Source organism: Phoenix dactylifera, chromosome 14 (genome assembly GCF_009389715.1).
Source record: "Phoenix dactylifera cultivar Barhee BC4 chromosome 14, palm_55x_up_171113_PBpolish2nd_filt_p, whole genome shotgun sequence".
In the NCBI taxonomy this organism is placed as follows: Eukaryota; Viridiplantae; Streptophyta; class Magnoliopsida; order Arecales; family Arecaceae; genus Phoenix; species Phoenix dactylifera.
Genome location: NC_052405.1, coordinates 1,997,549 through 2,018,044, shown reverse-complemented (window position 1 = coordinate 2,018,044; position 20,496 = coordinate 1,997,549). Strand labels below are relative to the sequence as shown.

The 20,496-nt window shown below is 39.3% G+C and overlaps 2 protein-coding genes across 10 annotated transcripts in view; both read right to left on the bottom strand.

The window, feature by feature from the left end:
- Positions 1–610: 610 nt before the first annotated feature.
- LOC103714281 (exocyst complex component EXO70A1-like) overlaps positions 611–20,496 on the bottom strand; it is a 30,895-nt gene continuing 11,009 nt past the window's right edge. For 2 of the 9 annotated variants that reach the window (XM_026807346.2, XM_026807350.2), the window contains 3 exons: positions 17,231–17,337; positions 17,003–17,149; positions 15,078–16,868 (listed from right to left, as the gene is read on the bottom strand). In XM_026807346.2, the coding sequence (XP_026663147.2) occupies positions 16,751–16,868; positions 17,003–17,149; positions 17,231–17,337 (372 nt within the window). In that variant the 3' untranslated portion in view covers positions 15,078–16,750. Of the gene's footprint in view, positions 872–13,919; positions 14,154–14,578; positions 14,964–15,042; positions 16,869–17,002; positions 17,150–17,230; positions 17,338–20,496 lie in introns of those variants that run through there. The other 7 variants (XR_003387018.2, XM_039133273.1, XM_026807349.2 and 4 more) reach the window with 7 other exon arrangements.
- On the bottom strand, positions 12,560–13,789 carry LOC103714283 (NDR1/HIN1-like protein 10). Its single transcript, XM_008801476.4, has one exon. It carries the CDS (start codon positions 13,530–13,532, stop codon positions 12,759–12,761), a length of 774 nt encoding a protein of 257 aa, XP_008799698.2. The 5' UTR covers positions 13,533–13,789; the 3' UTR covers positions 12,560–12,758.

Here is a 20,496-nt window from a genome sequence, read left to right as displayed (position 1 = left end):
TAAGGTGTATGTTGAGATGTTGGAAGACTATATTGCTAGGTGTGTTTCAACTAGTCATATACTATGTAATGGTGCACACTATATAATGAAAACTATGCATCAATTTACCTAGAAGTATATATTGGATTGCTATTAGGGGTACATCAAAGATGCTTACAGTATGTATCAGAAACCTGATGAATCATGTGTATCGCTTGATGAGAAAGAAAGAACATGCGACAGTCTTTTTTCATACATGGTCTCTATTATCGTTTTTTTTTTTGTAAGTTATAAAATTGGTGAACTTCATTAGTAGAAGTTTTATTTTTATTTTATTTTTGAGTTTTTTTTTAAAGATAGATGTAAGAAAAAAATATGGTAAAAAAGAAAGCTTCACCTGATGATGTACTATGGTGCCCGCACAATATGCCAGGGAAGAAGATCTGAAGATTTTGGGATCGAAGCCTTAGAAGCCTTTCGCGGCTTCCGTGATTAATCATGGCACGTCTTTGGAGACAGCCAAGTCAAAAGGTTGAGTGATCGAGGAGTAGGGTTTTAAGATTGGAAGCATCCAGCTGGGGATACGACAAAGCCTCCATTGGCCCAGCCCCATCTGCTTGCTTCTAGAATATCTCACAATCAAATAAAGCTACTCCCTGCGACACAGTTCAAAGTCTCAATTCAATATAAAACTTGGGGAGAGTTTAACAATAAAACCAGTTATCGAGATGCATTAGTGAGGTCTCACGTCATTATTACGTCCGTAATTTCTCAAGGGCAATACCAGCATGACGCCAGTTCGAATTATACGAGGGGAATGTCACGTCTGATGCATATCTTTCTTCTTTCGGCGGTCCTATAGTATCAACCATGGTCCAAGCAACCCAAAGACCTACAATGACAAATTCATATAAATCTAATCTTAAATACAATAATAAATTTATGATCAATTTTAATAAATTTGTGCTGCAGCATTATAAATTATATGCCGAGTTTGTTTTAATATTACTTATAGTAATATGAGACCTCGTCCAAAATAATTAACCAAAAAAAGTATTATTTAATTTTTTAATCTTATATGAGTATCTAAAATTTAATTAGCAAATAATTGATATAAAATTAAACATTGTATGTCCCTATAGTAAAAAAAAATTATATATAAAAAAATATGCATTGCTATGTAACGATATCATGCAGCGTTACTGGAGGATTTGTCATCTTAAAATAAGAATCGTCTCACCCTTTTTCCTGGACCTATTTAACTCACTTGGCAAGACAATTTCGAAGGAGAGTACCAGATAAAACAGCAAAAAACTATAGTGGAATAAACAGGAGCCCTCAGATTTGGCATTGGCTAGGAGCGGAGGGACAGTGTGGGGCCCCCTGAACGAGAGCTTTGCGAAAGCCGAGTCCTTGAGTCCCTCTCCGAACCTCCACAATTTGGACGTGCCACCTACCTTTGCCTCCTTCCCATCCACGCACTCATCACTCCGCTGCCTTTTTCCCTTTGGCTATCTTCTCCACGCTCCACCATCCACTATTTTGAATATAATATCAACCCACTAAAGCAAGGGTGGGTTCGCCACTCAAACGGCATTCCTTTAGGTACATAGTCATTCAAAATAATTGCACCTGTTAAATGAAACGCTCCAGGTTGTCCAGGCTTTCAGCACTTTTGCTTGACTTTAATAAGCATTTGAGTGTTACCACATTAAGCATTTTCTTTTCCTCAAGGCTCCGGAGAACAGCAAAGAACTCAGAGAAACAATTTCCGTTCTGAACTGACGCGTACAAACTGACTACCATGTCCACGTTGTCTTCAGAAAGTCCTAGCAAGATCTCTTTAGAAGCTCAGACTTCAATGCGGAACCCTACATTCATGCTTACTGAAAAGGGGCGATATTAACAAAAGTGAAAAATAGCAATGCAAAAAGAACGCCATACAGCAAAGAAGGGCGTGCAGGGACAAAGGAGGGATAAACTTTTTTTTTTTTTCCTTTTTTCTCCCTCGGGCAAGAGGTGATACTTCATTGCGGACACAGCTACAGCGGCTTTCAAAAACACCATATTGGAAAGCAAATTGTGCAGCATATTTAATTGCCTCTTTTACTGCTTACTATTCCGAAAATTTTATCTGGGCAGACCATGTGTCATTGTCTAGCCTTTGTGTCGTCTTTTGTTCTCTAATTTTTTTGGGCGCATTCATACTTATTGTATATGACCACCGTTGTACCAAAAAAAAAGAAAAGAAAAGACACCATACCTAAGAATCTCATAGTGAGTCGCTAACCGAACACCAACTACCGAATAACGGAAGGCACACTGAAAACAGGTCATGTTTTGAAGAATGATGCAAGCTCTAATTTAGGGCTCGCACTAGAAAGAATGCCAACGATGCACTCGAATGGCATTAGGCCATCAACAAGGTGGCAGCACTGCACAGCGATTCAATATCACTCATTCAGTTTCCATTTATGCGGAAAGGAAGATAAACTACGACACACCGAGGCTGACAAAAATCACCAGTAGGGATCTGAAATGTGTCGGTGGACCTAAAGAATCTTCACGCAAGGGAAATTATATATGGTTGGCCAGTTCACATCTACCATCAATCATTGGGCAGGTTCTCAAATTCGGTCGATACTACCAAGCGGTCCCTCGTTGTACGATTCTACACTGCTCCTGACTCGGATCAAGTACAAAAAACAAAAGAAGTATCATATGGAGCACATGAAGAGAGACGGAGCTGAGCGGCTTCCTGTGGCGTTTCTATTTGAGTCGCCATTCACGCCACATATCTAATTACAAATTATGCCGAGGTCCGCAGGTCGCTCAAGGCAAGTCGGTCGGTCAAAGAGGTCGACACGGGCACATGGTAGGTGAGCCCAAGAAACACCTTAAATGACCGACCTCACAGTTCTCATGAGGAAGAGGAATGAAAAATTATCTATCAGCAACCTACCACACCATGAGCTACACGGGTCAAATCTTCGCCTTGACCTTGTGCGCAAAGCAGCAGCTTCGAAGAAATGCATACGGGAGCAAAATAACAATGTGAATGATTGCAAGATGCTTTTCTAGTATTAGTCCATGGTGTCGTGTGTTACAGTGAAATGGTGGTCTTCCTCCTGTTTGATCCATTGCATGCCACAAGCATTTCGTAGCATCAGCAAGCACAACAAATCATGGGAATATATATGACCATTAGATCCTTTCTCCTAGTCCTAACGAGGAGCAGCTTGGAGCAATATACCTGGCACAAAAAGGGAACAGGGCTGTGTAATAGAAATACAAATCAGCTAATAACCTCGCACATCAGATGGTCCTTGTTGAAGATTACAGTCCAAGCAACCCTTCCTCGATACTAGCCAATCAAGGTACTGTAGAATAGGAAAGCGCATGATATGGTGGGTGGTTGGTCAGGCTAATATACCAAACAGTGGCTCGGAAAGAGTAAAAAGGCTCACACCTAATGGCACTCATCAAGTCCGAGGGGCTACAAACTGGAGACCACCTTGATTATATTTACCAAAAGGACCCACCAGCTGTCTCCTAGGAATGGATGAGGTCAATGAAAAGAGAATTGCATCACATCCTTCCCCACCGAAAGAATGCAATCCTGAGCTATCTCGACCGCATCATTTCAATCCTCATCCATACAAGCATGCTTTATTTGGAAGCTTCTCAACCTCCGCATCCGAACAAGAAACTGGACCCGCCAACCGAGCTCTCTTTTTCTTCCGAGGTATTATTTCCCAGAACCAATTCCTACCTATTTACTTGAAAATTGTAATGCCAGGAATGGAAGGATACAAGAAAAGGGATTCTCTGCAACTCTGAACACGTTTTTACGCATCGTTCAATTCATGTCTTACCCAGACATTGCTACAATGCAAGCAGACAAGAAGTAAAGCATATCTTTTCAGTGGAACGTGGTTCACGTTAGCTGCTCCGGCATTGTACTATTATGAAATCATGCAATTTGGGGAAGCAATCTGGTGGAGAGCTTGGGAAGCTCAAGGAAGATGATGGAGAGTGCACGGTCAGAGGAGTCATCGGAAGTGGCAACAGAGATGAACCGACAGATAGAAGAAAAGGGAAGGGTCAGGTCAGGTTGTTGGATCACTAAATCAGATTGATTTCAGGTCATTGAGTTAAGACCCAACTAATTGTCGGGCCTACAATTGAAGGAGAACATAGAAAAATTTCATACCATAACCAGGTACTGGGAACACTACGAATCCGGTCTAACTACACTTATGACAGCTATTAAAACTATCTGCGGTCCAACGATACAAAAGCTAGTAGCTTCCCATGTAATACCCATATTTTGAATGCTTCCGCATAAGATGTCCTGAGCCACCAGAGATATGACAGTGTCCTCCTAACTACTAAATGAGCAATAAGATCAAAGCTTCCAATTTCCGACAGTATCAGGAAAGGCACTCGACTAACAGGAATGAACATATCTAGTTAATCAACTACAGATATTCCTGATAAAGTTGGAAGGGACTTCTTGGAGGCTATCCTGGGCATGCTGAAGTATTCCTAGCACCATGATCGGGCTGTGGTGACAGTTGCAGCATACCTAACAATAATCCTTGCCAACCACCCTATCACAAATTCCTGCAAGTAACCACACATTATTCTGCCTGAAACCTCTCATAACCCAAGAAAAAATATAGCAAGGCAGGACATCTAGAACTAACCCAACATTAGGGAAAGGGGCTTCTTTTCTATTCGCCATTTGATACAGCAAGCATGGTCATATGTTCTTTAATGAAGAATAATGACCAAACCACAGTGACCATCAATACTATTGCATATTTTTCATCTTTCTCGAGTGCTAACATGACCAGGTCGGCACTACGGCAAGTGAAATGATATCCTCCAGAGCCAGCATTCATCAATAAGTTCGATGTTTTGAACCAAACATCCAAAACATCGTATTCGTGCCACATTCAAAAGTTATATATTGTTGCAACAAGTTAATGTATGTCCTACAAAACATAAATGACTATCGCAAAAAACATGAAGTCCACTTTGATATGCTTGATCTTTCCATAATATACTTGATTCTCAGTTGTGTGTTCCTCTTGATTGTCACAATAAAATTTCATTAGAACTTCAATATATATATATGAGCCACAGTTTTAGAAGTCAAGAAAAGGACTCAATAACTGATGCATTACGCCTCAGAGAGAAAAAAAGGAAGGGGCGGGGGTGGGGAAGGAGGGGAGGGGATAAAAAGTGGGACAATGAAAATACCTTATCAATCTCGGGTATGTTCACCAATGAATCAATCTTGGGAAGCACTGGGTACCAATTCCCATCAACAAGTATGGGCCAGGTATTTGAGTCATTCTGAGCAATGTCCCTATGCAATTCAATTGATGGAACTTACCATGTCACCAAGAAAATTAAGATTTAAGAGACACCTTTTGTAGGGTTCTATCTATACTGGGAAGAAGCTTCCATACAATTAATAAGAAGATGAATGACCAAAAGATGCGAGAATATCGATTCAACCAATAACCTAAAAAACATTGCAACATTTATTACCATGACTAAATTAGTGCTGCACCAAATAAAACTATATCCTCCAAAGCCAACATCCATTCAGTCCTTAAATAATGTCTCATTATCCCAAACCAACCACCAAAATTTTGTTGTAGCACTAAGCAAAAAACAAATCTTTCAGAAACAACAAGGATAAAATGTGGCATTTATAAAACATCGATAAAATCTGAAAAGAAAAAAGGGAGGAAAAGGTGCGCATGCAGAAACATCAATAACTATTTGAAGAAGTTCCTCTACCCTTAAGCACAAAGTAGATATTCATATCCTACTACTGCAACTATTTATTGCACCAAACATTAATAAGCTCCACAAAGACATCCATCAAGTTTGTCTCTTGAAGATTCTATCTCAAGCCAGGTTATGGTTAACTAGGTGCAAAGTACATCCTTCAATGCTAATGTCCAAAACACTCACAGATTAACAAATTGTGTTGTCAAAACAAATATTTAAAACTGACCCAAAACTCTTCCCCACTCTCCCCAGACAGTTTGCAGTGCTTCCAGATGTCCAAACTTCCCAGCTACCATACCTCATAATAGATAAGATCTGGTGCCTGAGCATATAATCAAAAGTTGCACCTAATAAATAACAGCTAGAGCTCCTTTTCTTGCATTCCTTCAATACAAACAAGAAGCCCAACAATATGATTTAGGAAGAAGGAAGACACCCATAGACTTGAGAACTTTGTTAGGACAACCAATTTTGGAAAGGCACAATCTTTACCACTGCCGGATTAGTATTGCAGCAAAAGAAACATTGTTCACCAAACAATCAGCATTCATCAGTATCGTTTAATAGTTTCGACCCCCTAAGTAACATCTGAAAATGAATATTAAGATGAGTCTTTTAAACAAACGCTCAAACATTACTCCACAACTCAAACCATCTAGGAAGTTCCTTACCTCTCACATCAAAAATCATCTAGGAAGCACCTTAGTCCTTGCCCCAAAAGCCCATTCTTTCTCCATTCCTCTTATTTATTGAAGCATACAAACAAGATTAGCATATCTTAACACAACCAAGTATGTTATTGCAGCAACATGATGTAGGGAACCACTGAGATGACATCAAACAATTGTCCCTCTGAAATCCTAGCACTTATTATAGTTAACTAGCTGAAAACACATTTACTAATGCATGCCTCCAACAACAATATTAATCAAGATCTGCTTTTCAAGTACATATACAAAAACTTCACCTCAATAATATAACTTGACATCCATCCTCCCCTATTTTTTATCCCACAGCCACAAGTCTAACCTTCCAAATTGATGTAGTCTCGGAGCTCTATCTTGTACATAGTTTATGTTTTTTGTTGTTTCTATATTTTCTATCTAAAGCCATGTTTAGGCTTGGATTTTCAGTCGATTCATGTACTAGGACTGCCCAGCAAAAAAGGTCCACCTAGGTATGATAGGAAGCCTAACCCAACTCCAAACCAGCACACTTAAGTGCTTGAGCCTTGGCCTTTCTTCAATGCTCACGGCCATCACTCATCTCTAGGAACGGAGGAGCATGGATGATAGTCTTGGAGATAGAATTGTGCATGTTGAATGTATGGAAGAAGGAGGGAAGGAAGTTAGAAAAGAAAAAAAATATTGTTCATGTGAACAGTAACCCGACCCAAGTTACTATTCATGAAACAGTAATGGACGGTTGGACGGAAGATAAGGACGAGTGGGGGAAAGATAAGGGCTATTGGGGAAGTTGTTGGATAAGGATTAGTAGAGAAGTTATAAGAACCATTTGGATGATTTTTAGAAAGATTGTTACTACTGTTTTTGGGCCTATAAAAAGAAAGGACATCAACCATTGATTAAAAAAAAAAAAAAATCTAGAAAGGTGAGTGCCACCGTGGGCGAAGCCCTGAAAAATTCTTTTTCTTTCACTTTCATCATGCTTCTTGACCTATTTCTTCTTGAAGCTACCTTCTCGACCCCGTCATCCTTCGTCTCGATGCCTTGGTGGAGCGCGTCCTGAAGATTCTTATTGGATTGGAGGGATCAAACTCGCAGAGACAATTATCCGACTAGTTCTATCACCATCTTTTACCCAGCCTTCATTACTTCACCCATCAATCATTATCTCTACCGATCATCATTACCATTGTTGCTATCTATCACATCCTTGGAATCTGAGTTTACTAGCAGTAATTTTTTTATTGTTCTGTTGTATTTTCAGTTTGCTGCACTAGTAATATTTCATTGATTAGGCTTCATTAATAAGATGTGTATCTTGTTCTATTTTGTGTTCACATACATTTATGATGATCTTTTGGGATGATGAGCATTTACTGAAGTGTCTAATCAATCACACCATAATTGACTATTATGAAATTAGTCTACACCTGTAGTAGTCGATTATAGGTTGTACCACAAATTTAAACCATAATTCACTATGTGCGCAGTTAACAGAAGTGAATCCTCTAAAGCCGACAACTACCATTTCTAATATATATTGGATCTAGGAGGCCATGTAACATTTTGTTGTACAAAGCTACGTAATCTAAAATGTGGAAACCCAACACCTACCAATTTTGTCTTTCAGAGACTCGGAATCTACCTAAGCCAAGGTTATGTTTTTTAGTACAAGTAGCTACAGGTTTTGCTATGACTTTTGACTATCGTCCAACCGTTACAGAAGCAATCTTGCCCCAAGCAGGCTTTAGAAGGGTGTTTTAGTGAAATCGGCAAATATATATTCGTTGGTGTTATACTGCTATCATGAAACAGGTGAATAAAGGTTCTTCGGTGTTATCATCCAAAAAAACCCAACTCCTGTCCTCACCAATAGAAGCTGATCTTAGATGATAACATTAAACAATTTCATTTCATCTCATCAAAGAAACTGGAGGAACCTCTCCACACCTTGCTGGAAAGTCCATTATAACCATTTGTGCAACCTTGACAAATTGCTATCATTGTCCACCATATGCATTTAGTGGAAAGGGCCCTTCAGAGCCAACAAATAGCATATCCAGAATGCATCTAAGATTTAAAAACCCATGTAAAGTTCTAACCAGCCATTCAGAACTTGCACTGCATCAGGTAAAATCCATTAAGCTATTCTCCAGCACCTCTTCACATGTCTGTTTAGTTTAGAATCCTGTAAGAACCCACTATATTGTTGAGGAAGTATTAACAGATCAACCACTATATTATCGGAGTCCTGCTGTCTTTAATAATTGAGCCTAGAGAAATAAGTTCTTCAAGGCTAAGAAACAATAGCCACGTCCAAGTTCTTCGTTAGTCGAGTCAAGTCAAACGTTATCTTCCTTTAGAAGTATGATTAAGGGATAGAATAAATGCAGCAACAGCTGAAAATTATATAGCTCCGGTAAAGAAAGATTTATGATATCATCATAACACTTTCAACATGTTCTGTCTCATATGCATAAATGGACAAACGCCAACTTTTAAACACCTCCCAAAGCCACTGCAACCAAGTTCTCGGTGCCACATCACATCAGGATACCCATAACTGTATCTAACAGCCTGATAGAAGCTTCAAGCCAATCTTCTATAGACAATCTTCTAGGTTATCTTCCGGCATTCTCCACATTTGAAAAGATGTTTCAGAAATATATCTTCCCAAGCATTCCTATCCTGAAGAGCCCCCTTACATTAGCAAACTCGTCCAAGCATAATAGGTCGCCCATTTTGTCCACAAATGGTAAACATGATGAAATTTCTCCAATGAAAAAATAGCCTCTTCATTTAGGTTCCTCCAATACAATATGGGAGAAGTATTGTTAGATTAGACATTCACTTGAAAAGTTCCCATACATTTATTTAAGGATAACCACATAAGCAACAACTTATGGAGCTGATGAAAATAAAATGAATGCTACAAATATCCTATAATGAACCCCCTAATGCTGTACCTAAATGAAAGGTGGTCCTCCTCAGCCAATACCGAAGAGGTCCACAAAATTTGGAGAAAACATTATTCAAAAGCCAACTAGATAATCACCTTGGCAATAACCATACTGGTCTTCACAGAGTTATCAATCAAATCATGTTTGGCAATATCACGCCATCCTAAAATCTCTATGAGCTTAAATGAAAATCTATATCCATAACATGCTAGCAATAAGTGACCCTTATGTAAAATTAGGTAGGAAATGACCTTAATATTTTGTTCATAATGGCATTTGGCTCCATTAAGGTCATAAATACCTTTTACTTTGATCCTGTTTTAATTGAAATCAAGGGATTCATAACCAATCAACTTCACCAATGAGAACATATTTTATAAGCAATAACCTTGCTTGAGCATTTGAGCTGTTGTCTTTTGAAAGCTTTGTCACACCACAGGTGCACGTAAGTACACTTAAAAGCTTCATGTCAATCTGTTATCAATGATCTGCCAATTTTCTTTAACTTAATTAGATTATGCTGTTCATAGTTCTGAAAGATGCAATGGTAAACTCCCACAAGAAGATTTTATTGAAAAAGACCGAAGTCGCGGTATCTTTTTTACTCAAGATATGTTCCAAGAAGTGCTATTCAAAATCATCTCTCTAAGAATGCAAAATAATCATCTCTTATCAGCCACCAGCTCTTAGTGTTGCTGACTACTTCTTGAAGGTCAGAGGTAATGATTGCTCTAGCACAGAAAGAAGGATGCACTTCTGGGTTCCTTCGCAACCAAGAGAATAGTCATATGAAACAAAATGAATGAATTACCCTAATCTTAGTAAATTGCTTAAGCCAAGTGATATTGCATATAAGTACTTGTCCAGTTGTCCACCTTTTTCTTGATGTTTTCTAAGATCTGCGTTATTCTTGCATCATGTGGCAATACCTCTTGAAAGCCAACTATTACGACTTGAGGAGTGTATTATCCATAATGACGCCTTCTTTCAGCACATGTTGAAGGTCCCCAAAAATCCAACCATGACCTTCCTGATTTCTACCTAAACTAAATTTCGGTGATGACTGTTTTACCTCAGCAAATGAAATTTGAAACCCTTTACCCTTGAAATTGATGACAATTGTGCCTACCTCCTCTAAACAATGTTCAAAAATCAAGGCTCACAAGTCATTTAGCAGTCCAAAAAAACAATCTCCCCAATTAACTAGGTAAGAGCAACAATGGTATGAAATAGAATTGTACTACACAACTTCCTGGTCCAAAAAGTCATGCCAAACACCAAAATAGGGCAATAAAAAAGAAACACAAAAGGCATACGATGTTGATATTGCTTTGTAGAAAAGGCAAATTGAAGAAGAGATACCATGATCTCTCTCTCTCTCTCTCTGTGTGTGCGCTTTTAGTTTTCTTTTTGGCCATTCACACTCATTGGCACTAATGTTTCAATTATCAATGAACATTAATGGAGTTTTTTGCTGAAAAATTAAAATGAATAAAATTGTAATTTCAGCCTTATAAACCATATTGACATCTTTGATATATGATGGCTGTATTCTACCTCAACTTTCTCTCTTTAGATGGTAGTGGGATTGACGGGTTTGAATATTTCCATTTGGATAGGAATGGTAAGGAGACAAAAGATTAGTTATAAAAGGAGCAATTTTGGAAAAAATGGAGTAACGATAGGAATCAAGTATTCAGATGCAGAGAGATTTAACGAATTAAATACTGCCTAAAATTCAGGATATATCAGAGACTAAGGGAGCGAATGTTTATATAGAATTGATAGGGGTTGGACACCATATTTCTAAGAGGGCTGTGTGTGATTTTTGAGCAAAAAAGGGGCCAAGACCCCACACACTCCTTGGCTATGGCCTTGCCACTAGAATGCAGATATCTTAATAATACTATTAATTAAGCTATTCCACTTATGCGCTGTCTCCAACCAAGCATCATAAAAGACACATGAGACTTTGGTTAACCACCTCTGATTAGCTGTCAGTTTGACGATAAAAGGGTCTAAGAAACATGAGCTTCATACCCATCATCGTCCTAACAGTTTTCTAAAAGATGCTCACAACCTTCAAATAATGGTTGGAATGAGTGTTTTTGGCAACCCATATATGGAAGCCACCTCCCTAAGGAAAGATTCCCCAACCTCTAAGGCAGCATGGTAACCTTATTCTCTATCTTTGGCTTTCTGAATGATGCGGTAACATGCAAAAATCAAATTTAAATTCATTTATTAGTTGAAATAGCTCAAGGCTTTACAATTGGAGAAGACCATGAGCTTTTGACAGATCAGACATGGCCCTACTGCTTGAGAATTTGCACAAAAATATAGAATTCGATATCAATAATGTAATTCCTCTATGTAGCACTGGACAGTTTCTCAATGAAGAAAGCTATTGGAATTCCTAGGAAATTGAACTACTTCGGTTCTAACATCCTAAGCATGGCTAGGTACCTCCTTTAAATTAAGAATGTGGATGATAAGTTTCCATCAAGCACTGCTCAATGTCTTAGAAAGTTTTATTGGCAAATATGGCCACTCCAGCACACTGAATATCATAAGCAAAACTGACATTTTCATCCTGCTTGATGCCACAATATATAGTATATAAAATGACATTCTAATGCACAAGACTCCTGCCATTGAAGGGTCTGAGAAGGGCTAGATATAGCCAACCTTATCCTCACATACGAAGAGAATGTTTTCATGTTTTAAATCTGTGATACTCATAGTTACAATGGAGCAACTTTACCGTTATACCAAAACCCTGGAGAAACCTTACCATTATACCAGGGCCCATTTTCTCACAATATATAATGTATACCAAGCCTAGAATCAAAAGGCTTACAAATTTGAGTTGCCATAATCCCTCGTTCCTCAATGTCTAAAAAGTGGTAAAACTTTCCATTAACAGCCAACATAACAACCTATTTTAGATTATAAACACACAATAAAGACCAACATTAACTAGATCCAAGAGTAGGACTCAAGGACATGCTAGGAGAAAATCTCACTCACACTGGACAAAGTATTTCACAGATAGAAAACATGTCCAGTGAAAAATGTTAAACAGAAAAAAAAGGGTGTAGGAAAAATAAAGAAAGAAAGTCCTGTAGCTCTAACCAATAACCATATTAAAATCTATCTTTACCCGAGCATTATCAATGTCAAAATATAGTTTTAAGAGTACCATATGTTGAAATATCGGTTAGCATCCAGACCACATCTAATTACAAGCTTACTTCCCTTCACTGTATCACCACCAGGCGGTAATGCGAGGAAAAGAAGACGAATATATCGATATACGTACTCAGAGATTAACCTGGCACTGCTTCGGTGGGGCCACCAATGATCCGACAGTAGCCGTCCCGTTCTTGAACCCGACGGGGACGTGATCGCAGTAGACTCTCATGACGTGCCACCTCGTCCTCCACGCCCTGGCCCTGAACCTAACCAAGGCCAAAACCCTGACGTAGAAGTTGACGGTGCCGTCGCCACGGCCGCGATCGGCGGTGATCCCCTTGGCGACGTCGGCATCGACGTACTCCGCCGCCGCCACCAGGCGCGCCCGGATGGTGGTGGCGTTCCCCTTGCCCTGGTAGAAGGGCGGAAGGTTGGTCTCGGCGATGGTGTCGGATCCGTACAGGACAGCGGCGACGAGACGGTCGTAGTAGATGCCCATCTTGTGGTTAGGGTTGCTGACGGAGAGGGCGAGGTCGAAGTCGGAGGAAAGGAGCTGCTGGGGGGCGGAGAGGTTGAAGGCGGAGACGGAGGCGGAGGAGACGGCGAAGACGGGGAGGCGGGGGCGGAGGACGAGCCACAGGATGAGGATGACGAGCCCGATGAGGAGGAAGAAGGCGATGGCGACGGCGAGGAGGCGGCGGAGGAAGAGGGTGTTGGGGCGGAAGGGGGCGCCGTAGGAAGCCGGGGGCGGCGCGGCCCCGTTGGGGTAGGGGGCGGGATAGTAGGGGGCGGCGTGAGGCGGCGGAGCGGGATAGGGGTAGGCGGCTCCGCCGGCGGGGGACGGGGCGGCAGCGGCCGGGTAGCCGGTGACCACCGGTTTGGGATTGCTCGCCGAACTCATAGCTCGCTCTAGAGAGAGAGAGAGAGAGAGAGAGAAAGAGAAGGGGATCGGATCGCGTGAGAGACGCGGAGAATAAAGAGGAATTGAAGTGGGCAAAGTGGAGCACCGCTTTTATAGTGGAGAGATAGGTTTAGAAAGAAAGAGAGAGAATCGCGTATGGCGGTGGGAAAGCGCGCGAATGGTCTCTCTCTTGCTTCCTTCCTTGAGGAAGGGAGGGCGAGAGAGGGAGGGCAGCGTTCGTCGTGGGTTTTCAGACGTTAATTATTTAATTATTTATTTATTTTAACGACATTCCATATAGTACATATATGGTACAATTTAATAAAAAAATAAAATGATATAAAGGAGAAGAAATCCCAATGGCCTAAATAAACACTCTAAATAATATAGGAGACAACCCAATCTGCAGTTCTATTTGTCTTTCAATATATATGTACTGTCTGAAAAAAAACCATCCTCCAAACAATCTGCGGATCATGTGTTTTAGACATATAAGACAGAAAAATAGAATGAAGCCGGTCAGTAGCCCACGTCAAGGAAAAGGATTACCATATGGTGGAAATTAAACTTGATGGCTGATCCTCGAGAGAACAGGATAGCTGGAGAGTTGATCCTGCAAAGCTTCCACCCAAAAAGAAAGCGGTGATGATGGGTATTAGAAGAGCTCGGTCCAAAATTTAGATATATTATATCTTTAAAAATATTATATAATTAATATTATTAGTTAAAAAGGTAATAGATAACTAGTTATTTTAGGTATTCTGCTTGTTAACATAAATTATTAATTCATATTTGTCAATATAAATATAATTGAATAGAGGAATTCAGAGTGATCTTTGTTTTGAATTTTGATTTATTCTTAAAAAAAAAAAGAATATAAAGATCATCCATAGAAAACAGAATCCTAAAGGCATGTTTGATTGTTTGATAAATTATGGAAAAGGGTAAGAAAAATGAAGGGATTTTTTAAGAAAGGAAGAGTCTAACCGGATTTGGAAAAAGGGAGCACTCTAAGCAAAATTTCAATTAGAAAACTTCTATTATTGCCGTATGAAAGCAAGCGAGCTGCTTTATTTCTATTTTCTCCGAGGATGGACGAGAGCAGTTTTGAAGAGCTATGGTATGGCAGAGGTCCCCACAGTCCATGTCATTTTTTTTATCGAAGTTCTAAATGCATCAGTGTCCTTTCTTCCCAAAATGAGGTCCTTAAGCACCTCGATAACTAACGAGATTTGAACGCAGCACCTACTTCAAATAGATTATGGCCTTATGGGATCACCCATGTAGCCTTCGTTCCGAGCAACGGCAACAAAATCTTACCCTTTTCCCCCTTTCTTTCATGTTGAGAAAGAAACTTGCGTTTGTCCTTGCTTGCGAACAAATTCAGCCATCTTCAACTTATGGTGACTTCTACAACGGCGATCTTCCACCCTGTCGAGTAAAGATAAGATTCAAGTCTTCGGAAGAAGGCAAAGATAGACAATCACAGCGTGCTGGCCATCATTGGTGCTTTTTTTTTTTTTGATAAGATGAATGGGTCATACATAGTACGAATACGTCGAACAAAATCAAAAAATAAAATGTCGTGGACAACTGACAATTCAGTCCACAGTACTTGTATACAATATTCCATCATATAAGAGGTAACCTAATCTACTACCCTATTCGTATCCCGATAAACATGCCTAGCATCCAGGAATAGATATTCCCTCAAAATCCTCAGAATATAGTGGAGAAGTTAGTGTGCATCAGCCGCCTCCGCCTAACTCTAAATCCACCCAATTACAGTTGCTAAATCACTCTTGATGGCTATAAAGTCAGCCCTCAAAACCTAGCCACATAGGTAATGCATGCCCGTCCACCTTCAGTTTCAGGAACTGAGATAGCGAAGATTGGACTCCTGCCAATAGCCACTAGCCCAAAGCAAGAGCACAAGCGAGTCTGAGCGGAGAGTTGAGAGCAAAGGTCGATACACGGGTTGAGATTGATACGTACCTTGCTCGTGTTTGATGTTTGGGTACCGGCCCAATTTGCTTCAAATGTAATCCTCTCCCTACATTCTTCTTAATGGCTGTTTGATTCTAGGATCATCCAGGCTCTTTACTCTCTCATTCATTGCTCAATGAAATATTAGATGGGTCCTTAACCCCAACGTTTTGGTTAAAAAAAAAAATGAAAAAAAATAGCCTTAGTGAAGCAAGAAAATCTACCAGACCACCATAGATTATCTACTAATATATTTCACCCACTGTTGATACCAAAGCCATGAATAACAATGAAACAATTAAGGTCAAGGCTCATAAGAGGAAGCAAGCTTATCTCATAATAAACTAAAAATAACTATGTAAAAAGAAACAAAATATACTGACTTAAAAAGTTTCCAGTCCCCTCTCTCTCTCTTGAGAATTTTACTCTTTCTTTCCACTAATGGATGCATATGTTAAATAATTAATTAGTGCTTGGGACGTTCATGTTGGGGATAGGATTCAGATGTTCATTTGGATTTTAAGACTGGTCCGTCAAAATCTCTGTTTAGCATTCAAGACATGACCCGTAATGGCTCATGCCAGGGTTCACCAATATTTGAAAACAAGATATTCCAATTCTTTCAGACCTCGCTAGAGTCTTAATCTTCCAATAGTGAAACTTTTTTCCCGGTCACTAACTTTAACCATCATTGCTCTGCTCGTTAGCCATTTATTTACCCGGAGTATTCATTCACTCTCTGTGGGGAAGTCCAAGTTTTATGGACGACTGAAAGTCAGAGAGCAAGCGAAAGGCCGCGATAGTCTTTCACGCCAAATAGCCAACCCCGCTCTTATTAAAACGCACCTTAGGATTTTAATAATGCGGGAAAAGGTCTGGCTCCTTCAAGGATGCAGATAGCTAATAAGATGGGCTCAAATCAAATCAGAAGTCTATGCTACAGAAAGAAAAAAAACATGCACAGAAATCTAATGAACGAATTAGCAATACTGTGTCATGCGGATCCAAGCCTCCATACCTGTCAACCTTCTTTGCTAGAATGTTGTCAGGTCTAGAATGGATGAAAGAATACAGGATAATTGATACGAACATTGTGCAGATAAATCCACATTACAAATTTATTTGGCAAATGCTGTAAAAAGAGATTAGCCAGATCAGCTGGTGGAATTACGGAACTAAATCAAACGAACTATTTTCACTTACAAAGCAACTCTTTCAGCTTGTATCAGCTCTCAACGCTTTGGTTCACCCCAGGTCTTTCCTTCAAAAAACTCACCCAGCATTCTATCGAGATCTTCCGGGGTGTATCTGATATATTTCTGAGGGTTCTTCCCACTCTCAATTAGTGGTCTGGCCAAAAATAAAATGCCACTTTATGAACTACAGTAAAATGTAGAACAGGAATGCTGAAGTTCCATAAAATCTACCTACAGCAACTAGCTGAGGTTTTAAGAATGGAAGGTTATGGGTCAAAGGAAACATACGCGAAACGTTTTATGAAAGATCTGTATGCTGGTAATAAAACTTCAGCAACTGCAAGTCTGAGAGACTCACGCAGCTCTGGATCAGGTACAGTCCACTGAGACTGTCTTTGATGAAGTTCCTCAAACTGCATGTTGAAAGACTTGAACCTAACAAAAATTAATATGATTTAGATTTGATATTTAATCATAAAAAGAATATGATAAGAAAGCCCGATGCAGGGTCCTGACCTCTCTTTTATGTTTGCTCTTGAGATGCCACTGCTGTTTCCTCCATCACCTCCCAAGGCAGAACTGCTACCTGATGAACCACCTTGAACCGTAAGGGTCTGCAGAATCTGGAGAAGATGCAACACAAATCAATAAACCCTTGGAAAAACCTATTCTAGCAATTAACAATTTTATTTTGAACATGGAGACCAAGATGCACATCTGACCTATAAGTATGTCAAAACTATAGCATTTTCTTTCTTTTTTTTTAAAAAAAAAAAAAAGCAAACTCACAAACTCGCCGTTGTGCATAAAATATCTATAACTTCATCAATTTTGTATAAGTTGATTATAACATATTATGCAACTGTTGCTAAAAAACATGGACTATATAACTATCCTTTTTTTGTTTGTTCTCCCGTTGGATCAAATTTTTCAGGATGAAAACATAAATGCGGATAATTTATTTAAGTAAACTAGGCACATTTTTGCTATATTGTCAAATTATCAAGAATGCATTATATGTTTGTTTAGACTGAAATTAAAAACATATCAACCAGCCATAATAAATTATTGATGATGTATCAACCAAGATTTAATGAATCATGACTCATGGAGAAAACATGATTGGCACTGATACAAGAGACCGTGTGTCGGTATGTTTAGCCACATCACTGATACAAGATGCCATGTTTGGGTAGATTTTGATGGAATTAACTACCAAAAGGGAGCTGTTCATGGGGCAACAAGTAAAGTCCACCAAGAAGAGTGACTAATGGGGGAAAAAACACCAACAGGAAGTTATTCTCTGTAGATGTCAGCTTTCTCCTTCCACTACAAGAGAATGAAGAAGGCTTCTTTTGTGCTTCCCATTAGGTCTAAGTCATTCCTGATTTTACATTTTTCCTACCATCAATGGTGTGGCTAGAGTCCTACTGATAAAGTGGATACCCAGCCTACTCATGTATGAGGTTCAAGTGACTAATTCTTCTTCAATAGTGGATGTCCATCCTGCCTTCTAGAGAGTGACTTATATCTTGTCAAACAGAGAGGATGCCCAGCTTGCTCGTGCAGCGGGTGTGAGTAACAACTTCATCATTATCAAAATAGTGGATACCCAACTTTTTCCTCTCCTAATGAGGTTGAGTTCAAAATTATAATTGTGTGGCAAAATTAATATCAATAGAGAAAGCTAATTCTTCTGCCTCCCCTGTCTTTATATAAAAGTTGGTTGCTTCTGTTCTTGTTCAATGGATGAATCCTTTTATATATTCCATCCCCTTTATGCATGCAATCATCACCAAGATTATGAGAGGCAATTGAAGGCAATTTAACTCACCACTGATGCAACTTTGGATGCCATTGATGATTTATGTCAACCATTGCACACTATAAGAAGGTTAACTCCTCTTAATTTAGGTGTGGAAAAGAACCCATGAAGGGATTGACCGCCAGTCTCCTAATCAACCATGATCATGACCTCTAATTGTTAACTGGTGACATCTAGAGTTCTGCTAACATTCTCATTTATTGGTACCAATACACAAGCTGGACATAGAAGTCCAAATGAAACTTAATACTTTATCAATTAAATGGCTCATTTCATCATCCACTTAGGGATATAGTTTACCAAAGTAAAGATAGACTAAAATTGTAATCATTTACTGTAAAGGCTATATCCAGACAAAATAATAATTCAATAGATGGCAACACACACACACGTGTGTGTGTGTGTTACGTATGTATGCATGCATGCATACCTGCATGCAAGGTTTTAAATCCTGTAGGATGGGGGCATCCTAGACGCCCCATTGCCATGCCCCATCCCTAGAGCTTTCCTAGTTAAGTATCTCAGTTGGTACCCTGTCTCTCTCCCTCCTTTCTTTATTTCTTCCTTTTTTGTTTGTTTTTTTTTTCTTCTTTCCCTTATTCCTTCTTTCTATCCTTGCTTTCTTTCTTTTTCTTCTTCCTTCTTTCCTTTCTTTCTTTTTCTTCTTCCTTCCTTCCTTTCTTTCCTTTTCTTTTTCTTTCTTTCCCTTCCTCCTCCTTTCCTTCCTTTTTTTGTTTTCTTCTCCCTTCCTTCCTTTCTTTCCCTTCTTCTTTCTTTCCTTCCTTTTTTTTGTTTTCTTCTCCCTTCCTTCCTTTCTTTACTTATTCTTCTTTCCTTTCTTTTTCTTCTCCTCTACTTCCTTTCTTTCCTTCCTTTTTTTCCCTTTTATTCTTCTTTTATTCCTTTTTTCATTTCCTCTTTCTTCTTATTTCCACGCATGGATGAGTTTCAGGCGCCCATCATAGTCCTATTTGCTCATAGGAACTGGATAAGATGGCAAGATGCCCCCATCTCGCTAGGACTTAAAACATTACTTGCATGCCCAAAGAATAAGGTAAACTCACAAGACAAAACAAAGAATTTTGGTTGTCATTAGGTCTATGAACTCAAACTTCTAACACACCTATTCTAGCATGCCTCTTCATTCATTTGGCTCCAAATCTCCATGTCCATGTGCTTCCTCCTCTATTTGCATTTTCTCCCTATCATGATCATTGCAGCCCACAAAACCTCTCTCTAGACCCTAGGGATGAGCCATCAACCCAAAAGAGCAGATCTTAATATGGATTGACAGATGATGGTCCAATCACAACAAGATTGGAGGCCTTTGTGATTTGCTAGAAAGCTCCAACCATTGTCACTAAAAAGGAAGGCTGTCAAAGCCACCTAACATAATGGCACTAAGATTGAGATCATAAAGAAGCCATAAGCAATCCCAGTTCCCTCTTTGATCGCCATGGGTTCTAGGAGTTTTTTTAATTTTATCGTCTTCATGCCTCTCTCCATCTGTTAAATTAGAGAGAGATTGTTCATGCTCTGGATTCAGCTTTTCAAAAGATAGTATCAAAGATTAAAGCCATCCATTAAACAAACTTCTTCTTAGAATTTATCATATGCATCAACATGCCAATTTCTAGTCTAACATTGATATCAGCATGCTGTGTAGGGCTCTCCCCTTGGAACTATAATCAGTTCTTAAGCCAGTATAGATGTCACAAAGCTCTAGATATCTATACATCATGTGAGGAAGGTATCATCAACATCCATAAACTCTAGAGATTTCAAACTAAATCATCATAAAAAAAATATTACACTTTTGGAGCTAACTTAAGTACAATCCAAGGGTCAGGGAAAAGATGATATACAATCAAAATGGAAGATTATCATAATATTCTACATGTTCTTGTCAATATATGCAGTCACCTAGCATGATATTAAATTCAACAACAAAGCATCA